Source organism: Acinonyx jubatus, chromosome B1 (genome assembly GCF_027475565.1).
Source record: "Acinonyx jubatus isolate Ajub_Pintada_27869175 chromosome B1, VMU_Ajub_asm_v1.0, whole genome shotgun sequence".
Taxonomy (NCBI): Eukaryota; Metazoa; Chordata; class Mammalia; order Carnivora; family Felidae; genus Acinonyx; species Acinonyx jubatus.
In genome coordinates this window covers 140,648,752-140,670,371 of record NC_069382.1, presented here as the reverse complement: position 1 = coordinate 140,670,371, position 21,620 = coordinate 140,648,752, and the positions used below count along the sequence as shown (strand labels likewise).

Sequence of the window (21,620 nt, the reverse complement as noted above, 5' to 3'; positions counted from 1 at the left end):
CCTGCAGACATTTGTTTACCAAAAATTTACTCTTTTTCATCTTCCTGCAAATTGTTTTCCTTCCTTTTGAAGTCCCAGACTCCCAACCGATTCTCCTTAGTTCTGAATGACATATATACCTCATTTTGCCTGGCTGTCTTTGGAATCTCATGCTTACATGCACCCTCGTAGGTACATAGTTAAATTTGACTCTCCTGATAATCTTTTTTTTTTTAATTTTTTTTTTAACGTTTATTTATTTTTGAGACAGAGAGAGACAGAGCATGAACGGGGGAGGGTCAGAGAGAGGGAGACACAGAATCTGAAACAGGCTCCAGGCTCTGAGCTGTCAGCACAGAGCCCAACGCGGGGCTCGAACTCACAGACCGCGAGATCATGACCTGAGCCGAAGTCGGCCGCTTAACCGACTGAGCCACCCAGGTGCCCCTCTCCTGATAATCTTTATCTTGTGTCAATTTAATTCTTAGACCAGCTAGAAGAACCTTGAAGGGCAGAAGAATATTTTCCATCCCCAGCAGTACTGAGCAGCTCCTGTATTTAAGTTCCTGTTACCACTGCCCTGTCAGCTAAGTGAAAGATTAAAAACCTAGAGCCAAAAGCAGAATCCTGAGAAAGAGCTGGGGGTGAGCGGGGAGAACACAGTCTGCATTTGTTGGGGGCTGTGCAGAAAACAACTTCACTTCTAAAGATGGAAATGGTCCCCCATCCTTGAAATGTTACCCCAACCCACCTGGTTCATGCAGGCCAGTCCACCCAGGACTGCAATGTGCATTTAAAACTCACAAGGACCTGGACATCAAGGTAAGAAAGTGGGGAGCAGGAGGGATCATTTTCTATTTTTCTTACTTTCAAACAGTTCAAGGATTTTTTTTTTTTTTAACTAATTTATCTAAAGCCACTTCTGTTTCTATCTTGGAACAAACAAAAAGGTGATTATCAGAGAAGAGCTTGAGTCAGGTTTAGAAAAAGAGATAAGTATTCTCTTATAATGAGACAATAACCCTGGCATTTCTGAGTTTTCTATCAGCTCTTTAATATTAAAAAAAAATGTATATAGTTGGTTTTGAAGATGAGTAAAGAACCAAAGGGCTCATAAGACACAATTAGAAAGTTTAAACAAAGTTCCTACCTTTGCTAAATTGTAAGGAAGGAACTGATCAGATTCCTAAGAATTTAAATGTAAAACAAGAGAAGTACAAGAAAATAGACTTGAATATGAAACCTTTGAAGGGAACAGGACTTTTTAAGCTCAGAAATGATAGCAAAGTTCAGGAAATAGATTTGACTACACATAAATTTAAAAATTAAAAAGGCACACAATAGAAAAACAGTTGCCACAAATGTGACGAAGAGTTAATATCATTATTAAAAGTGGCACAAATACACCGGAACCCAGATAGGCAGCAGACAAAAGATAAGAGCTAAGAGTGTGGAAATACAATTTGCTGGCAAACATGGGGAGAATAGTCAACCCATGTGGTAACCAAAAGATGAAATGAGAGCTCATCTACACATCCAAGACAAAGGAAATGGTTAAGTAAAGTGCTATAATATATTCCCTCTAGCTCCTGAAGATTACCATCATTAAAATGTTTTTGTGTAAAGACTGAACCCAACATGGTGAGTTAACAAATGCTTGACTGTTCTACTCTAAGGAAACCCTGTTAAATCAGATTGATTTAGGAGCTTGTTTTGCAGAAGTTGACTCATTACCAATAAGAGTAGCTGAGACTGGAGGAAATGGGGAAGAATTCTTGTGGTTGGGCCAAAGGGATCAGGAGTGAACGAAAGTAACCTCTGTGATGGCACACCCCAAGATCTCCCCTCCACACACTTACCATGCTTCCTCTGCCATTTAGTGAACATGTATCCCAATGAGGAGACACGATGCCTGAACTTGCACACATGCTCCAAAAGGAAGAAAGACACCTCCCTTCACCCTATTTCCAACCAGCATATTCTATTCAAGTATATACCCCATGAGGTTCTGACCCCGCATCCTTAAATACATGCAACCACAACCCTTTGGGGAGGGGGATTTGAGACCTGCCCTCCCCTTGACTCTTCATTTGGATGCCTCTCCGATAAACCCTTTCCTTGCTGCACATTCCAAGTATCAGTGACTGGCTTTCCTGCATGTTGGGCATATGGACTTGGGTTGAATTACAAGACAAAGACATAATATGGGGAAATACCTATAAGGTAATATTAAGTGAGCAGAATACACATATTATGTATATGTTGATGCATATCATACATAGGTATATAGAATTTGATAACCATGTAAAATTAAACCCACCCATGGAAAAATGGCTGAGAAGATACCCAGTAAAATAGAAGCACTGGTTATCTCTGAGATAGTGAAAACATGGATGGTAGCAGTTTGTCTTACTTTACTTCATTTTCAAGTTTATCTTTACTGCTTATATATGCTATTTTTATAATAATGTGAAACCAAATAAAGGTAACCTAATTTAAAATAAAGTCGGGAGTCCAGAAGAGGGAGCTCACACACCCTACCAACTTGCCCTCGGTAGCAGACGGAAACCAAAAAAACTTCTTGTCCAGCAATGAGCTCGGCCAGTAAGAAAATACAAGTCAGCAATAAGAAACCATCATGACCCTGAACTCTCATTTTCCCTCCAACGGACGTCCTTTCAAAATAGCCCCTCCCAATTCCTACTTTTCTCCATAAAGTAACTTTCCTCTGTTTTGAACTCAAGACTTGCCTATGGTTTGCTATAGCTGCATGTCCTGAACTGCAATTCCTCTGCTATTCCTGAATAAACCCATTTTATAACTGGTTGTTTTACTTTTAGGGTCAACAATATAAAATACAGATTATGCTTTTAAAGGTAATGCTGCATATGATATTGTATAGATTGATTATTTTATAATCCAGTACTAGTTAATGGTCAAGGAATAACTAAAAACAAAACAACACTTATGAGATATTTATCCCTAATGTCTCTTCCTTTACTATTAAAGCAATAATATGAGCCTAAAAAAGAAATTAATCCAAACCACAAAACCAAGAAACTCAAATAGGAGATATTTAGCGGGATATTGTAAATTTAGCAAGTATGTCTTAGAAATATGAAAGTTCATTGAAAGAGCCTTTGGACAAGTTAATTTTTCTTTTTAATTTTCGATGTGTTCATTAGTAGGCAAAAAAGAAAAATAAACCTGACAAAATGAAAAGAATCTCAAAAAGGCTGCAGAAGCCAATGAATATCATACACTGGATACACATTTTAGGCAAATATGTCGGTAAGCAACAGAACCATGAGGCAGATTAGCTCCTTGCTGACAGGTCTGTTTCGGGGCTGCTCAACCCACGCTTTATACCCATGTAAATAACGCACTACATTCCTTAAACCAGACTGACTGGTTTTTACCTACTTCGCAGAACTGCCATCATCTTTTTCCAAAAACATGAATATTCTCGAGTCACCCATAAGTGAACCTCTGGGGAAACGTGCCGCTGTGAACCATATGTCAAATTACTCAGGGCCTCCACAGCTCAGTGTGGCCTTGCCCTCGTCCTCTTCTGGGACATTTCCCACCACCAAGACCATTCCGCACTCACCTGCAGGACTGGAGGCCAGTGCGCCTTCCCCTTCCTGCTCCAGGCCCCTTCACACACGATCAAGGCAGGTGACTCGGTTGGGAGGGAACCCATGGAACTATCAAGCACTGGGGCAGGAGTTACTGGAGTATTCTATCTTTCTTGTGTAAACAATAGCATAATTAAATCACAAGTGATAGAAATCAGATCCATTAGATGACTATAAAAGGCTCACTAGAAGAGCCATAAGTGCTACTAAAAAGCCATGTTTTTCTGCAAACTCCAGCTTATGACCCACTCAACCCTGAGAAGAACGCCCAGCAGTTTGCACGGCACATGCGAGCATCTGTTCCTAAACCAAGCCATTCATTTCCAAGACCCTGTTCCTCTTTCTTGAACCTATCCTTGCCTCCTGGGCTTCCATGATTAAGTCCTGTGGTCCCAGCTGAGCTACCTGCATTCTGTGGATTTGAACAATTTCTCCTCTTGCGTCCTAAGGATTTAAGCCATGGCTGAGGATGTTCCATTCACTTGTTTCACAAATATTCACCAGGCACGGGATTTTCTGAGAGGAAAGACTTGGTTTCTGCCCCTCCTGGAGCTTTCAGTACATTGGGAAGAAAGACAAATATGTAACCAATTGTTAAAATGCATTTAGTCACTTTGTAACCGACACATATACCAGGGAGAGCTCATCCATAGTCTCAGGAAGCAGCACCAAAGAGCTGAGAGAAGTGGTAAGGAATTCATTCTTGACTGAGGGAACTGCACATAATGGCACAGCAGTGTGTCTGGCACTTACAAACAACCGGAATACAGTTAGAACTGTGCTGTCCAATATGGTAGCCTCCAGCCACATGTGGCTGTTACACACTCAAAACGTGGCTAGTCCAAGATTAGATGTGCTACACATTACAAAGATTTAACATGGGGGGAAAGAAAAGAATATAAATGACCTCATTAATAATTCTGGATATTGATTACATGTTGAAATGACACCGTTTGGGATCGCATTGGGGTAAATGAAATATTAAAATTAATTTCACCCTTTTAAAATGTGACTGCTAGAAAATTTTCTATTACCTATGTGGCCTATAGTAAATTTCTGCTGGACAGCTTTGGTTAGAGTATAAAATCCGAGGTTGAGAGTGCCAAAACATTAAGTTAAAATTAAAACACAACAAAGAAGCTAGACATACACAAGGAGCCAGATTGCTCAGGCCTGATACCTCATACAGGAAGAGTCACTAGGACCCTGACTGAGTAGGGAAGGGAAGGGAATGCCAGGCTTTCCTTTGGGAAATCACCTCGGCAGTGGAATCGAAGAGCGACCAGGGCAGGGAGAAAAACCAGAGGAAGGCAAACTCAGGAGCAAATATGAAACAATCAATGAGTGACCAACCTGCCTTCCAAACTACTGGATCTGCTCTCAGTGTTCTTGATCTTCCCTGTGGCGGTCTGGTAAAGTCTATCGACCCTTTCTCAGATGAATGTTTTTACATACAGAGAACAAAATTTTCGGGATCACAAAGGAAACCAATTGCTGAAAATACAGGTATCATTTAAAAAATCTGTGATATGGTAACATACCATGCTTCTTTATTGATACTTTAAATAAGATGCAGCAGCAAGTCTAACAATTACTGTAATTTTGAAGTATTTATGAAAATGAACGGTATCTTGAGCAACAGCTATCATGAGACGCAACAGTATCTGTGTTTCCGTTCCTGATGAAGCCATGGGTACTGCTAACGCCACTGTGGTTTGTTGCCTACATTTATACTCAAAGGAAATTCTAAATTTTAGTGAGGGGTTAGTGAAAATAAATTATAATTTTTTTCCTACCCAAGTCACAGACCACTTTGAATTCTATCCATGGACCCCTTAGGAATCTGTGCATCCTGGGTTACGAACCCCCCTATAAGATGTTCCTGAGCTTTTCTCACGAGTAATTCTTGGTCCCTCTAAAATGGGAACATGGGGGTGCCTGGGTGGTTCAGTGGGTTAAGCGTCCAACTCTTGGCTTCGGCTCAGGTCATGATCTCACAGTTCATGAGTTCAAGCCCCTCACCAGGCTTTGCGCTGTGACAGCACAGAGCCTGCTTGGGATTCTCTTTCTCTCTTTCTCTCTCTCTCTGCCCCTCTTGCTCTCTCTCTCTCTCTCTCTCAAAATAAATAACCTTAAAAAAAAATAAAATGGGAACATGGAGGGAGTATGGTAACAATCAGAGACTGTTTTACTTCTAGGATTTATTTGTCCCATGACCACACTTACAACAGCATATTAAGCTAGCAGACACAAGGCCCAGAAGACATTTTAATGGAGTATTGGGTTTCTTTGGGTGCAGTGTGATGAGAATGCATGTCTTTTTCTCAGATGAGGATAATGAGCATAGGAACAGGTCCAGGAGACCCAGAGGGAAAATCGTTAGGATTTTCTTTAGTTCTCAGGTGAGTTCATTCTTACATGGAGGCAGTTTCTCCCCCAACCTGAAAAAAATTGGTGAAAAAATAAAAAAGCAAAAAGACAAATACTGAATGGTTCCATTCATATGAGGCATCTAAGGCAGTGAAATTCATAGAAACAAAGTTGAATGGTGGTTCCTAGGGATTGGGACACAGGGGGAGGGGAGTTATTTAAAGGATACAGAGTTCCAGTTTTGAAAGACGAAAAGTTCGAGAGATTTGTTGCACAACAGTGTAAAAATATACGCAACTCTACTGAACTGCACACTTATGATGCATTTATATTATTTTCTTTTAATCACAATAAAAAATGGTGAAAATTGCAAAACAATAAAACAGATAAACAGGACACTCAGATCCTATCTCTAGCACAACTGCCAATTATCCCCAGGCAGGACAGCCTGAAACACGACCTGCTCTACCCAGTACACCATTTCTTTAGGTATTAAACCCATACAAAAAAATTTTTAAAGTGAAGACCCAAGTATTTATTTAAGATTCCTCTTTAAAAAATTTAATTAATTAATTAATTAATTAATTTAAAAGAGAGACAGAGAGCATGCACGTGTGAGGGGGGAGAGGGGCAGAGGGAGAGGGAGAGGGAGACAGAGAAATTTAAGCACACTCCACACTCCGCGCAGAAACCAACTCAGGGCTTGATCTCATGACCATGAGATCACGACCGGAGCCCAAATCAAGAGTCAGATGCTTAACCTATGGAACCACCCAGGTGCCCACCCTCCCTTTTTTTCTTAACTTAAAATTCCTTTATATGACAAGTTCATCGTCATCGTTACAAATCAGGATATTGATTTACACAGACTAAGACAATCCGCAAAGACTAATAATTGTATCAAACACTTACTTAGCACTAATTATGTGCTAGGCATTAATCTAAGCACTTTAACAATACTGACTCATTGGCTCATTTAACCCTGATAACAATCCTGTGGTGGATGTCCTATTTTTATCTCCAGATGAGGAAAATACTAGTAAGTGGCTGCTGTGAGTGAAAACAGGCATTCGACTCCAGAGCTAGACCATGAGCACCTGAGGCAGGGACCAAGATTTTTATCTCTGAATTCTTGCACAGGGAGTAGCACTGATTCATAATATAAATTAGTCAGCAACCATTTATTGAGCAATAGATTACAACAGAATTTTGAGGCATTTTTTTTTACCATTTAGCATTTCTACACACAAAAAAAGATCTTGCTATCTGCTGCCTCTGTTATTTTAAAAATTTATTATTATTATTTTTTTTTAGTAATTTCTACACCCAACATGCGGCTCTAACTCATAACCCTGAGATCAAGAGTCACATGCCCCGCTTACTGAGCCAGCCAGGCACCCCCCTCTACTATTTTTTCTTAAATGTGGTAAGGAGAAACTTTGTTGGAAATATTATTGAGGGGGGTGGGGATGTGGGGGAGAGGCGTATTGCAACAATAGGGAAAATGCTCTAACCCTAAGATCCCAGAGTACTTCCCCCTATTAACCTTCTAAAATACGATTAAAGTAGTTCTCCTACTTCCCCAGTGTTTGGAGCTCGTGGTCACTGCCAAAGACTCTAACCCACCCTGACAGTTGGTTATCTCATACCCAGGACCAGTGGGGAAAGGAATGAATAAGACACAAGAAAGGCCTGTCTACAGACCAACCACGAGTTCTAGAACCTGGTCTAAAATTGTACGTGGGGGAGGGAGACAGACAAAGGCCTTAAAAGTCATCAAAGAGAATCAAGGGACAACCTTAAAAGGGTTGGGGATAGGGACTAGCTCTTCATGGCTCAATAACCACCTTCTGCCAGCTCAGGAGGAAGCATCTGCATTTCTAAACTAACAGGCTGAGAGTGGCCCTAGTCCATAAAGTCACTCTCTACTGAGGTGTCATAGTCATGTGCCAAATATCAGCAGCATTCAGACAAATTTAACCAAAACCTGCACTCCCCACCCAGCACACAGAGGAGGCTCATGGGAAGAGATGTGGACTCAGGCCACAGTGGAGCCACTCCATATTTCTGGTTGGTATGGCAGGGATGTGGTCAGGACTCACCTGTAGGTATATGGCCCCACTTCTTCTAACCGGGGAGTCTCCCCTCTGAGGATCTCCTCTGGATTGGTGACATTGAAGAAATAGAACTGGGCATACACAGGCAGAGGGGGCTTCTTCCAGGAATCAAAGGTCTCGGAACCATTCCTTAATACAATATTCTGGGGAAGAAAACCAAAAGGAGATTGTGTGAGGCAGTTGGCTTTGAACATAGAGGCAGAGAGAGGGTCACTCCCTGCTCTGACCTCCTGGCTCACTTATTTTCATAGGCATTCAACTGTAGTCCCTTAGAAGGAGGGCCATGTCTTAGGTCAATATGAAGCCCACAGCCCTATGAAGACATTAAAGGTCTTCAATAAATATTTGGGGCAAAGGAAAGGTGGTAGCCATAGTTCATAGGTAGAAATGGTGTTAGCAAAACCAAGGTCATAGGTTGAGTACCCAAAAGTCCTACTGACTTTATTATGAAGATTCCACTGACTATACACTGCTGTGGAAGGTAGCTTGCCCATATGGTATAACAAGGCAATAGGACCAAGAAGGCTGGATTTGGTTCTTTCAGATGATGTAGAACCGTACCCATCCTTACCACCTCCACCAGTAGGGGCTTTATGTGAATTTTCTCATTCAATCCCTAGCAAACCCCTGTTTTAAAGATTAGGAAGCTGAGCTTTACTGATTAGAGTTTCTTATCTACAATCCTTCCTGCGTTTCCCACCTTTACCATGTGTTATGGGCCCCCTCCCAGATTCATATATTGAAATCCTAACGCCTAGTATCTCAGAATGTGACTGCATTTGGAAATAGAGTCTTTAAAGAGAAATTTCAGGTTAAATGGGGTCATGAGGGTGGGCTGTAATCAATATAACTGATGTCCTTATAAGAAGAAGAGATTAGGACTAAATACAAAGGAGAGACCATGTGGAGATACAGGAAGAAGACAACACCTACAAGTCCAGGAGAGAGGCCTCCAAAGAATCAACCTTACTGATGCCTTCATCTCAGACTTCTAGCACCCAGAACTGGGAGACAATGAACTTGTGCTGTTCAAGTCACCCAGTCTGTGGTATCTGTTACAGAAACCCTAGCAACCTAATAAACCTTGGCTCCCTATGGGAGGAGTAGTCTTCTCCACCCTATTGACTTCAGGCTTGGCCAAGTGACTTGATTTGACCAATGAAATGTGGGTGGGATGGGAATACCCAAATTTTGAGCTAAGGCCTTAAAAAGCATGGCAAGTTTCCACTAACCACCCTTTGCCAAGAGAAAAGCATGCTTCAGGTAGTTGTTGATCCTTCACCTAAAATGGTGATGTGTTGACCAGACATGAAACCTGGAGTCCAGCCCAGTTCAGCTGGGCCAGCCAACCTCAAACTACAGCCATGGGGCACACCAAGAGTGTGAAATAAATGTCACTGTTACAAGACACTGAGATTTGAAAACTGTCTGTTATGGAGCACTGCAACAGAAGCCTGATTAATACAGCGGCCAAGGTTAAGAGACAGAAACCTACTGTCAGTAGGTTGAGGTCCTAACAGTCCTCAATTTGTTAATGGAGGAAAATCAGCATTTTTTACAGTAAAAATTATTGAAGTACACAAGAAAGATAAAGGGACAGACTGAGAATAAACAACCTGAAATATGAACAGTCATTAACTCTTGAATGTTGGGAATCTGGATCACTGTTATTTTCTCCTTGATGAATTTTGGCATTTTCCAAATTTTTTATAATCACTAAGAAATTGATATTGAAAACAATTTTTAAAGATCAAAAGAGGAAAACGAGATCAAATGACACAGACAATGCAAGGCCAGCAGTGAAACAATAAGACTAGACTGCAAGAGAAGCATTCTCTGAGGTCACCTCTGGCAGTGAGGCTTTGAGTGACAACAGACAAAGGGACCGGCTTCAAAACATGTTAGATACCACATGCTAAAATGTACTGTGACACAGCACACAAAAGAATGTCAATTTTAGTTTTTTATTTTATTTTTAAAATTTTTAGTATTTAAAAGAAAAAGTTTAATGTTCATTTATTTTTGAGAGAGACAGAGACAGAGCATGAGTGGGGGAGGGGCAGAGAGAGAGGGAGACACAGAATCGGAAGCAGGCTCCAGGCTCCGAGCTGTCAGCACAGAGCCTGATGCGGAGCTGAACCCACAAACCGCGAGATCATGACCTGAGCTGAAGTCTAATGCTTAACCGACTGAGCCACCCAGGCACCCACAGAATGACAAATTTTATTAGTCCAGGCCACAATTTAATAGAAGGAATGTTGCAAGGAAACTTACTTATATTGCTCTATTATAAATAGAAAATATCTTGTGGCGCTTGGGTGGCTCAGTCGGTTCACTGTCCAATTCTTGGTATCGGCTCAGGTCATGATCTCATGGTGTGTGAGTTGAAGCCCTGCATTGGGCTCTACACGGACAGTGCAGAGCCTGCTTGGGATTCTCTCTCTTCTCTCTCTCTGTCCCTCCCCTGCTCCTGGTCTCTCCCTCTCAAAAAAAAAAAAAAAAAAAAAAAATCTCAATAATCTCTGCAGGACAAAACAAAGTGGCTCTAGGATAAATGAATGCAGAAAACCTAAGTTCATCAAAGCAAAGCTGGTGATCTGGAGGGCTGAAAGTAAATGTACATCCATGAGTTGGCCATGCCATGGAACTGGAGATTATTTGTGGTTTGGCATCCATTGAAAATGTCTAATCATCAGATTTCTACTCAAACAACACATTATTGAAATATTTTTGGCCTTTACTACCAGCACTGATTTGCTGAGAAGAGATCAGCTTGATGAGACAGAAAAATTTAAAGACAAACCATGAAACTCCTATCCTCCAACTTCCCGGATTCAGCTCAGACTCTCCTTGGAGAAGCCCTCGCCACCTGCCCTAAATGCACTGATCTTCCTCTGCCCGGCACCTGAGCAGCTGAATCAGTCACTTCAGGCAATTTTTTAAAACGCTTGTGGTCTTCTATCTTATCTCCTAAACCGGAGTCCTAGTTATCTGAAGAATCAGGCTCAGAGAGCTAGAGAACACCAGAACTGAAAAGGGTGCTGAGGTCGAGAAGGGGTGACATGGGGGTTCTGGAAGGGTAAGGGGGTGTGCGGAAGCTCATTCAGCTCCTTAATGTCAGAGCTAGGTCTGGAATCCTGGGTGGCTCTTCTCTACCTTCCAACCCTACTTCTGCGTATAACATTAAAAAAAAAACAAAAATAAAAAAACAACAGGTATAAATATACTACCCATTTTAGTTATACAAGATATACAGTAGAGTTTCTCCACCATAAAGTACACATATAGCTTCCAGAAACAGCTTAGTAACATGAATTTAACCTACCCAAAACTAATATGTTAACTACGAGAAATCTAACATGCAAACAATTTATTTCTCTTCTAGAGGATAGATATTTTTTAAGTTGTCTGGCTTCATTAAATAAGGACCTCTTTTTCTTGCCCATAAATTTCCAGAATAGGGCAAGGCAATAATGTCCTCTCCTCTGTGAATTCCTTGAGTAATACCCCTTTCACTGGATGGATCATCTCTTCCTTTGAATCCCAAAACACATTACATAGGAATTTCATAGGAAAAAAGGGGCCAGGTCAGAAAAAACATCCTGTAAAAATTGAAGTTAACAGGAATCAACATGAAGCAGGCCATATCAGCAAGCAAAAATGGGAAGGGAAGTGTGTCTATTCAGTATGGTCATGTACGAAGTTAACTGTTAGCTTTTTAAAATAGAAGGTGCTAACCTACAAAAATGGGTCCTTTTTTCCCCCTTTAGTCTTCCCCACAGTGTCTAGAACAGTGCAGTTCTTGAAGAAACATTAGTTCAATCAACAAAATATAGTTCTAGAAAACTTAGACACCAGCTTCCATCATCTTTACTTATAAAAGGCTAGGTGAGAAGAACTTGCTAGGAGGCAATCAGAGGGGTGCAGAAGGGGTGGAGAGGGGTGCAGAGGGGTACCAGGAGGCAATTGCCCGTATTTGACAAGTGGTCAAATGCAAAGTCACAAGCGTTACAAGTGCCAAGCCTCGTAACAGCAGCTCTCTAGCTACAAATCCAAAGAGCCTTTAAAGTATACCAGAGGAAGTGGTTGTCACATTCAGATACCAGAAAGCAATAGTGTTGTTAGAATCACATAATCATGAGAGATCTAATCCCTATCAGTTTGTGTATTTTCTCAGTAATCCAGTACCCTAAAGAGCTAAGTACAGCCAGTTCCTTTTGTGGGTGGAAAGAAAAAAAATCTGTGTCCTTCCATGACCCCCCTTTCCTAAAACCTATTTAAACCAGTGCTATACCCATGGTGGTTCTTGGAAAGGATAGAACTATGAATGCAAGTCCTCAAAACACTATGTATGTGCTAGGCATGGTCAGAGATATCCATCAACACAGATATGGTTTCTGCATGCCAGGAGCTTGGCCTCCACTTAGGGGAGTATTGACACACACATGCAACTTAACCGACAGCATGAAGTAGCACGTGATACATGGCCAGTGACTATACCAGACAACAGTCTCGCGAGTGTTCACATAGTGGATTCTATGACCTGAGATGGAGAAAGGCAGTCCTTAAAATGAGCTGGGGAGAAAAAATAAAAATTCAGCAAGCAGAGGGAGGTCATAGACACCTTATGGACAGCCAGAGTTGATTCAACTATCCTTCCTCCCTGCCTGTTCCGTGTCCATCTCTCCTGGAATCCTCCGCTTAATCAGAAAGATAGTGAATGTGGAGAATGAGAAAATAAAACATACAGAGAGGGGACAGTGTTAGGTGTGACTGCATATGGTTTTATAAGGAGTAGAGAGACTCATTTAGAGGTAGGTCGGGGTCATAGGAGCCTAGATTTCATCTGATATACAATGGGGAGCCATGGAAGATTTCTGAGCTGCAGAGCATTATCGAGAGCCAGGCACAATATTGCCCTTTATTTCATGTAATCTCCCTTAATAACCTACAAAGTGAAAATCATTTCCCCTGTTTTTACACTTCTGGAGACCAAAGCTGAAAGGTTAGGGGAATGCCTAAGGTTTACTAGTAGGAGATGGAGTCAGCCTCCCACCCTAGGACTCACTCTAAACCTGAGCTCCCGGTAACGTTGAATTTTACCAGAGCCTAGTGCTCCTGGAAAACAGTAAATGGTTCAGGAACCTACCACCCTTTTGTGTTCCAAGAAATGGCTTCCTGCAAAGAAACACTCTTCCATAGGACTTAGCTAAGATTCCCCTCACTGTTTATCCCTAGAAAAGGCCAGACTCAGACCCTCCACATTCCCAGTTTTTGCCTCATTATTGATTAGTTGAATCACAGGTTCCCACTGATCAATAGGAACAAAATGCCTATTAATGTACAGCATGCTGACTATGGCTAATAATACTTTATTGTATGCTTGAAATTTGCTAAGAGAATAGATCTCAAGTGTTCTCACCACACACACACACACACACACACACACACACACACACACACACACACTGAGGTGATAGGATATGTTAATTAGTATTATAATAATCATTTCACAATGCATACATTATTCAAAACATCATGTAGTATACCTTAAATGTATACAGTTAAAATTTCTTGAGTATAGTTGACACACAATGTTACATTAGTTTCAGGTGTACAACATAGTGATTCAATAAGTTTATACATAATGCTATCTTCACAAGTGTAGCTACCATCTGTCACCATACAACACTATTACAATATCACTGACTATCTTCCCTCTGCTTTTTATTGCCATGATTTATTCCCATGGCTTATTCATTCCTAACTGGAAGTCAGTATTTCCCACTCCCCTTCACTCATTTTGCTTTCTAACACCAAATACAAAAATCAACTCAGAATGGATTAAAGACCTTAATTGTGAGACCTAAAACCATAAAAATCTTAGAAGAGAACACAGGCAACAATTTCTCTGACATCAGCCAAAGCAATATTTTTTTCTAGATATGTCTCCTCAGGCAAGGGGAACAAAAGCAAAAATAAACTACTGAGACTACACCAAGATTAAAAGCTTCTGCACAGCTAAGGAAACCGCCATAGAACAAAAAAGGCAACCTACTGAATAGAAGATATTTGCAAGATACCTGATAGGAGGTTAGTATCCAAAATATATAAACAATTTACACAACTTACACAACTCATACTTGTCATGGTTTACTTCTCAACCATACCTCAATAAAGGTGAGGAAAAAATGCTTGTGAACCAAATTTGGTTAAGTTTCTCTCCTTCCCAGCCTTGTTACTCTCCTTCTCAGATGGGAAAAGATCTCCCAAATGCACATCTCCTGCCTCCTACTGCACTAGTCCTTTCAAATAGTCCTTCTTTACCTAGGCTGCATTTGTTTTTTAATGTGGCAATAATTATTGGGCCATGCTGCCTATTTTGCGTTGACACAGGCAAGAGGTGTTTTAGAAGGTTACATGGGCACAAATGGGAATGAGGGCTTGGCTAGGATGATTGTAAGGATTAAATGAGATTTCAGCAGAGAGCTTATCTCAGGCCACCTCAAAATGCTCAATGAATGGTAACTGTGATCCTGATTATTGCCATCTTGAGTGGGGATGGGAGGGTTCCACGTCTTGATTTAAAACAAAAAAGGAGGGGCACCTGGGTGGCTCAGTCAGTGAAGAGTCTGACTTGGGCTCAGGTCATGATCTCGCAGTTCGCGGGTTCGAGCCCCACGTCAGGCTCTGTGCTGTCGGCATGGAACCAACTTGTGATCCTCTGTCCCCCCCTCTCTGCCCCTCCCCTGCTTGAGTGTGCACTCTCTCAGAAATAAACATTTAAAAAATGAAAAAAATAAAAAAAGTTTAACAAAAAAAGAATAAATTAATTAAAAAAGAAATCATGTCACTCCCATTAATCTGTTGAATGTTAAAAAATGAAAGAGAAAAGAAACCACGCAGGAAGTCTTTAGTCATGATCCTCTCTTCCAGCGCTATCTTTAATTTGGTTTAGGCTGAGACAACGAGGAATTAGCATAAAATCAGAAATAACCAAAATGTCAAACGGAAAAGAATGGTTTAGTAAATTATGATAATTCACAGGTTGGAGTAGAAAGCAACCATTAAAATTAGGAAGACTATACAGAAATAAGAAACATGCTCATGATCTATGCTAAATGGAAAAAGACAATGTGTGGACAAGACTAGCAGATAAAATTCAAACATGAAAATGTCAGTGCGGTAAAATACAGTTAATTTTAAAATTTCAATATTTTAACTACCGTCAAAATCTCAAAACATCCACACTAAACATCTAATTGCACACATCTCTATGGGACGGGATTACAAGGCGTCTTCCATTCTCTCTGTTACGTTTTTCTGCATTGGGATTTTTTACAACAGAAATAAAATACTTCTGGAAGCAGAAAAAATAATTATTCCCTTATTTTTTTTTAATGAAAATCTGAGAAACTCAGATTCTATAAAATGTCACTAATAGGCCCCAAGGGAAAGGAGGCGTGGATCCACAGAGAACCTACTTCATCTAGCCTCTCCCTCTGTCCTTGCAAAACAAAGGCGAAGCTGATGCCTCATCAGCTGTGTGGTCAGGGCTCCCACAAAAGCTCCAAGAGCCGCCATCCCCCACGCTCAGCCTCACAGTGTTTCTTTCCCTATTATTGCCAGGATGGCTGATTTAGCACACTGTATTTCTTGCTAACTTATCCTGACAAGCACCCAGTGTGTGAAGACTTTCAGAGTGAGAAAGGGCTCGTGATCTCACTTATTTATTAAAGTAAAGAAAATCACCTCAGAATTATGAACCTCAAAAGAGCCAGCATGAATTGACACATGGGTTAACTCCCTGAGTTTATCTTCTTTGGTTTGCATCCAGCTCTTAAGCAACCAAAAATCCAAAGACAAGAAGAAGAGTTTCCAGAAAGGAGGGCACAATCCTTTCCAGAAAAGAGGGTAAAACTGGCTGTTTTTATAACAGTCTGACTTGAACTTGTTCCTCCAAATCTCAAGTCGACTAAGGCAGTTTTGAGATAGAAATACATTTAGTACACGGGAGTCCTTAACTACACAAAGCAAATACAAAGCCTAACAATGAAAGCGATCCTTGACAGCCTGCCAGACTCACGCTGATGGCAGATTCTGTTTCGCCCTGAGGTTCTCCTCACCATCTGTGTCTTGCCTCCACCCCTATCGCCATCACCCCCCCTCGCCCTGGCCACTCTCAGCTGAGTCCACACTCAAGCCAGGTCTCACGCCACCTTTAATTCCTTTCAAATCGTGCCCTCAAGAGTGTTGGCTTTTCCTGTACCTTTAATGTGTCTCTTTTTGTCTACTCCATTGCTAGGTGTGTGTCAAGGAATCCCTGCCAGTCCCACAGTGGGCTGCATGTTGTGTGTGTGTGTCTGTATACGCAGACCAAGTAGAGAAGGAGGAGGGAAATGCAAGAGCAGAGGGAAGTTCACACACACAGCTGCTCCCAAACAGTTGCGACTTTATCGTTACCTTCTTCATTTTTATCTTCTTCCCTGACATTCAGCTTGGGTACCATTACCACCATGGCCAGCTACTATTTACTGGATCTCTAGGAGTCAGGGGGCTGTGCTAGAGCTTTATGCCATCATCTAAGCCTTACGCTAACCCTGCAAGACAAGAATTCCCATTTTTCAGACAAGGAAATGGTGGCACTGGCTATTCCAAGTTCACAGAGCCAGTAAGTCAAGTCCAGGTCTGTGGGTCTGCAAAGCCCAGGGTTGTGTCACAAAGTACTCTAATTCATAGGTGATACATGCTGAAGGATTCAGGAACAATGCATTGTGATGTCTGCAACTTATATTCAAATAATTTAAGAAAGAGTATATCAGAGAGAGATGAAGTAAATATGGCAAGATGTCAACAACCGATACACTGAAGTGAATCAAAATATGGCATGACACATACTCACTAAAATATTATTCATTGCTTATCTGAAATTGAAATTTGACTAGGCATCCTGTATTTTACCCAGCAGCCCTACCTCAGGGAGACAGTGAAACTATGGAGAGGCCCTCACGTAGACTCTGAGACGTTTCTGGGGAGTCAGGCCTTCCCTCTGGAGGAAAGGAAACTAGGGCAGCTGTGCGAAGTCATGTAAACTCCCGGGGCTGGAACAGACAGTGAGGGACTGAGGAAGGGGGAGCTGAGCTCCTTGTGTCCAGGTAGCTTCTCCACCGTTCATGCTAAGAGTCCCCCCAAAGCACCTCAACCTCCTGCTCTAGAATGGTCCAGACAGGGGCTTCATTTTGACCTTACGCTTCTAGTTTCTACACCAGATCCTCAGGGCATTCAACTGTATACTCCCGGGAGCTTGCTCTGCAAAGGAAGGACTCAGAAACCAACAAGTAATAACCTTAACCTCAAGCCTGGAGAATGTTTGGCACAAGAAGTCATTAATTCTGCCCAATGCAACAAACCAGTTCCCCTGAGGAGCCCTTTGCACAATTTAGACATAAAGCTGTGGCTTGGGAACAACTGCTCTTCCTCACTGACGATTTTGCTGGGGCTGTGACAGTTACCAGGCAAACCCTGTAATCAACTGAGTTTTCCAGTTACGCTAAAGATCAATGTAAGGTCCTAAACCAGTTTTACAATGTGACTTTGGATATTGCTTATAAATTTTAGCCAAGTAGAACATGATGAATTTTTTTTTTTTACGCATAGTATTGTAGTACTACTACCTAAAGAAATATTGGAAGGATTATTGAGTCGTGTGGTGAATCTGTAGTCTCAACAACCAAATTAATCATTTAAACTGGAAAACTTATTTTCAGCTAATTAGCCAATATGTATATATGGAGAGATTTATTTCTTTTTAAAATGTTTTTTAACTTTATTTATTTATTTTTGAGGGGTGGGGGGCAGAGAGAGAGAGAGAAGGAGAGAGAGAGAGAGAGAGAGAGAGAGAGAGAGAGAGAGAGAATCCAAAGCAGGCTGTATGCCATCAGCGTGGAGTGCAACACGGGGCTCAAACCTACGAACCATGAGATCATGACCTGAGCTGAAATCTAAGAGTTGGATGCATAACCGACTGACCACCCAGGTGCCCCCATATGGAGAGATTTCTACGTGACCAACAGACACAGGCCCTGTTCTCACAAAGAAATTTAGCTAAGGACACAAAATTGGCATGCATGAAGCAGTTAGTGGACAATTACGTGCAAGGCCCAGTAATTCAGCCCAAAGAAGGGCTTCTGCCTGAAATTATTTGGATCATCTCTGTTGTATGGACCCATCCTAAAATCCCCACCTGGACATCCCACAGGCTGCTGAAAGTCGATGTGACCAGAAGTGGATTTATGATTTTTCTCCCCTAACCAATCCTAAATCCTACCGATCTTACCTCCTCCTCTTTGCCATTTCTACTCTTGATCCCATAGGTGGTCTGGACTGCAGCAATACTGTGGATGGTCTCTTCTCCAGGTTCCTTTCAAGTCTGTTCTCCACCTCAGCCTCCAGAGAGTTCTATCAAAAGCGCCTACGGGAGCAGACACTCTCCCCACTGCTCACAGGATAAAGTCTGAGGTCCTTGACCTGCTGCACTAAGCCCTGCCATGATCTGATGCAGCTCATCACCTGTCATCATCTGTCATTCCCTGGTAGGCATTTTTCTGCATCAGCGACACTCAACCGCCCACCATTCCCCAGGTACAAGCTGCGTTAGCTGTGAGTGAGAGCTGACAGGACATGATAAGGCCAAAAGACACAATACTTCCAAGCCAGCCTGATAGAGATCTTTCAGGAAGGCAACACTGGGGGGCTTGTTGAACTGGCTGTCCTGGCATAAACTACTTCCAAATGATAATAAACACTGAGGGAACTGCATTAGGCTTGGATGGGAGTAAGTAATACTTTTAAGGAAACTTTCAGGACTCAAGAAGGCTCCTCGTTGTTCTTTTAGTTCAACAGAGTGCTACTGAATAATTAGACACAACTTCAGCATCCACATCACCATCTACACAGTCTAAACTCACCCAGAGAAAATGCAGGCCAACATGGGCAACCTGGGCTAACAACATGTGAATGATTCTCACTAGACTCCAGATTGATAAAACTCCCCAAATAGCAAAATACCAGTTTGCTGGTTTGCTTTGTTTTTTAAAAATTTCTCCCTGAGGGGCGCCTAGGTGGCTCAGTTGGTTAAGCATCTGACTTCCTCAGTCGGTTAAACATCCGACTTCGGTTCAGGTCATGATCTCACGGTTTCGTGGGTTCGAGCCCCATGATGGGCTCTGTGCTGACAGCTCAGAGCATGGAGCCTACTTTAGATTCTGCGTTCCCCACATCTCTCTGCCTCTCCCCCTCTCATGCTCTGTCTCTGTCTGTCTCTCAAAACTAAATAAAAATGTTAAAAAAAAATTTATAAAAATTCCTCTGTTAAATTAAACACACCCAATCCAGACTCTCCTAGTAATGTAAGTCATTCCCATTACTTACCTTTTCTTATTCTCTGTTGAGGTAAAAGGAATAAGCCTACCATTAGCATTCTACCCTAATTCTCTGACCTTATTTTAACTCAGGAACAAACGCATTGACTTTTTTTTATGTCACTGCTGATGAACTCATTTTGCTTTAATTGCAATCGTAATAATTCACCTAATGAGATCTGACAGTTGACATTCAAATGTTAGTTCATGTGGAAGCTGCTACTCTATAAATGACAGACAGGACAGCAGGATGGGGTAGCCTTCCTGAAAAGCTCCTGCTACCAAACACCCGCTGGAGGACTCTTTAAATGCTTCCACATAATAACAAATGTGAAACCAGGGTTGAGAACTGCCAGCCCAAAGAGAGAGAAAGCAGCCACCAGATGGAAACTTAATCAAAATGACCAGGTGAGGGGCACCTGGGTAGCTCAGTCAGTTAAGCACCTGACTCTTGGTTTTGGCTCAGGTCACGATCTCGCAGCTTTGCGAGTTCGAGCCCCGCATCAGGCTCCATGCTGGCTCTGTGGAGACTGCTTGGGATTCTCTGTCTCTCTGTCTCTCTCTCTCTCTCTCTCTGCCGCTCCCCCAATTTGTGCTCTGTCTCTAAATAAATAAATAAATAAATAAATAAATACTTAAAAAAAAAAAAAGGACCAGGCATTGGAGAAATAGATGTGTATGCAGAGGGTGTGGTTGAAGGAGTGACTGAGAAAGAGGATTTTAGACGTGAATACATAAGAAGTGTGGCCCAAGAAAACAATGCCGGGTTCTGTGTGTAACTCGTGGAGCCCCTCTTATTATTTTACAGCCTGTTTGGTTGCAACTGTATCTCTCAAAGTCGATATAAGTGATGCGTTCATCACCTACTTCTATCTCTGCCTCCTCTCCCTTCCATTACTGTTGATTATCAGAAGTACAGTGTTAAAAGCAACTACTCTTGGGGCGCCTGGGTGGCGCAGTCGGTTAAGCGTCCGACTTCAGCCAGGTCATGATCTCGCGGTCCGTGAGTTCAAGCCCCGCGTCAGGCTCTGGGCTGATGGCTCAGAGCCTGGAGCCTGTTTCCGATTCTGTGTCTCCCTCTCTCTCTGCCCCTCCCCCGTTCATGCTCTGTCTCTCTCTGTCCCAAAAATAAAATAAACGTTGAAAAAAAAAATTTACAAAAAAAAAATAAAAGCAACTACTCTTAAAGTGGGGCTTGCAAGAGTGATCTCACCATTATAACAATGGTATTCTGCCTCTCTTTCTCTACAGAGTGTGAAACTCAGTGCTGAAGGGGCCAGGTGGGTGTGGCGAGTGAGGTGATGTGAGTTTGCACAATAGTGTGCATGGCAGACCCTAGCGATGATACTCATTTTTCCATAGAAATATGCCCGCTTTCATTTTTGCCAAACACATGACCCTCTGGGGCTCTTTCATTTTCCTTCTTTTACCTTCGTTTACCTTCCTTTCTTCGTTTACCTTCGTTTACCTTCCTCTTTTGGTAACGAGGTTCAGATACAAACAGGTATTTTTCTCTACTCTGAGAGAGACACCAGGGCAGGCACGATGACAAAGGGCACCTTCCCTGCGCCTCAGAGTTAGGGAGCCAACAGGAATGAGAAGGGCCATGGGAATCAGGAGGGAGGTCCCCTCTGAAGGGCAGCCCCATTCTGCTCAGACTGTGAACACAGACTAGCACGCACAGCATCCACATGTTTCAAGAGAGGCTGGAAACTTGAGTTCTTGGGTGAAGTTTCTAGATTTTAAAGGTATAGTGAGGCAATCAATGACCACTGGTCTACAGAGCGTAACGAAAGCGTGAAGCTGAAGAACAACACGAGCAATAATATGCAAAGGAAATCATCCCCGAAGATGTAAGTTTTCATCTATTCGTCCTTCCACTCATCTGAGTAATATTTACTGAACATGCATTTTGTGTGACGGTGCACTTGGTGGTAGGGACGATGGCACAAAGCTAAAACTGGCAGGGCCCCCATCTTCGAAAATCCCTGGCAGGGCTGAGGCTGGAGGGGAATTATGCAATAATTCAATTACGGAGATGCTGATGGTCTAGTCTAGTCTGATTAGCACACAGGGAAAGCAGGGCATTCACTGAA

The 21,620-nt window shown here is 42.0% G+C and overlaps 1 protein-coding gene across 1 annotated transcript in view; it reads right to left on the bottom strand.

Annotated features, from left to right (window-relative positions):
- SCARB2 (scavenger receptor class B member 2) overlaps positions 1-21,620 on the bottom strand; it is a 74,779-nt gene that overhangs the window by 44,260 nt on the left and 8,899 nt on the right. Inside the window, exon 2 of the mRNA XM_027058603.2 lies at positions 8,090-8,247. Coding sequence (XP_026914404.1) covers positions 8,090-8,247 — 158 coding nt within the window. The remainder of the gene's footprint in view (positions 1-8,089; positions 8,248-21,620) is intronic.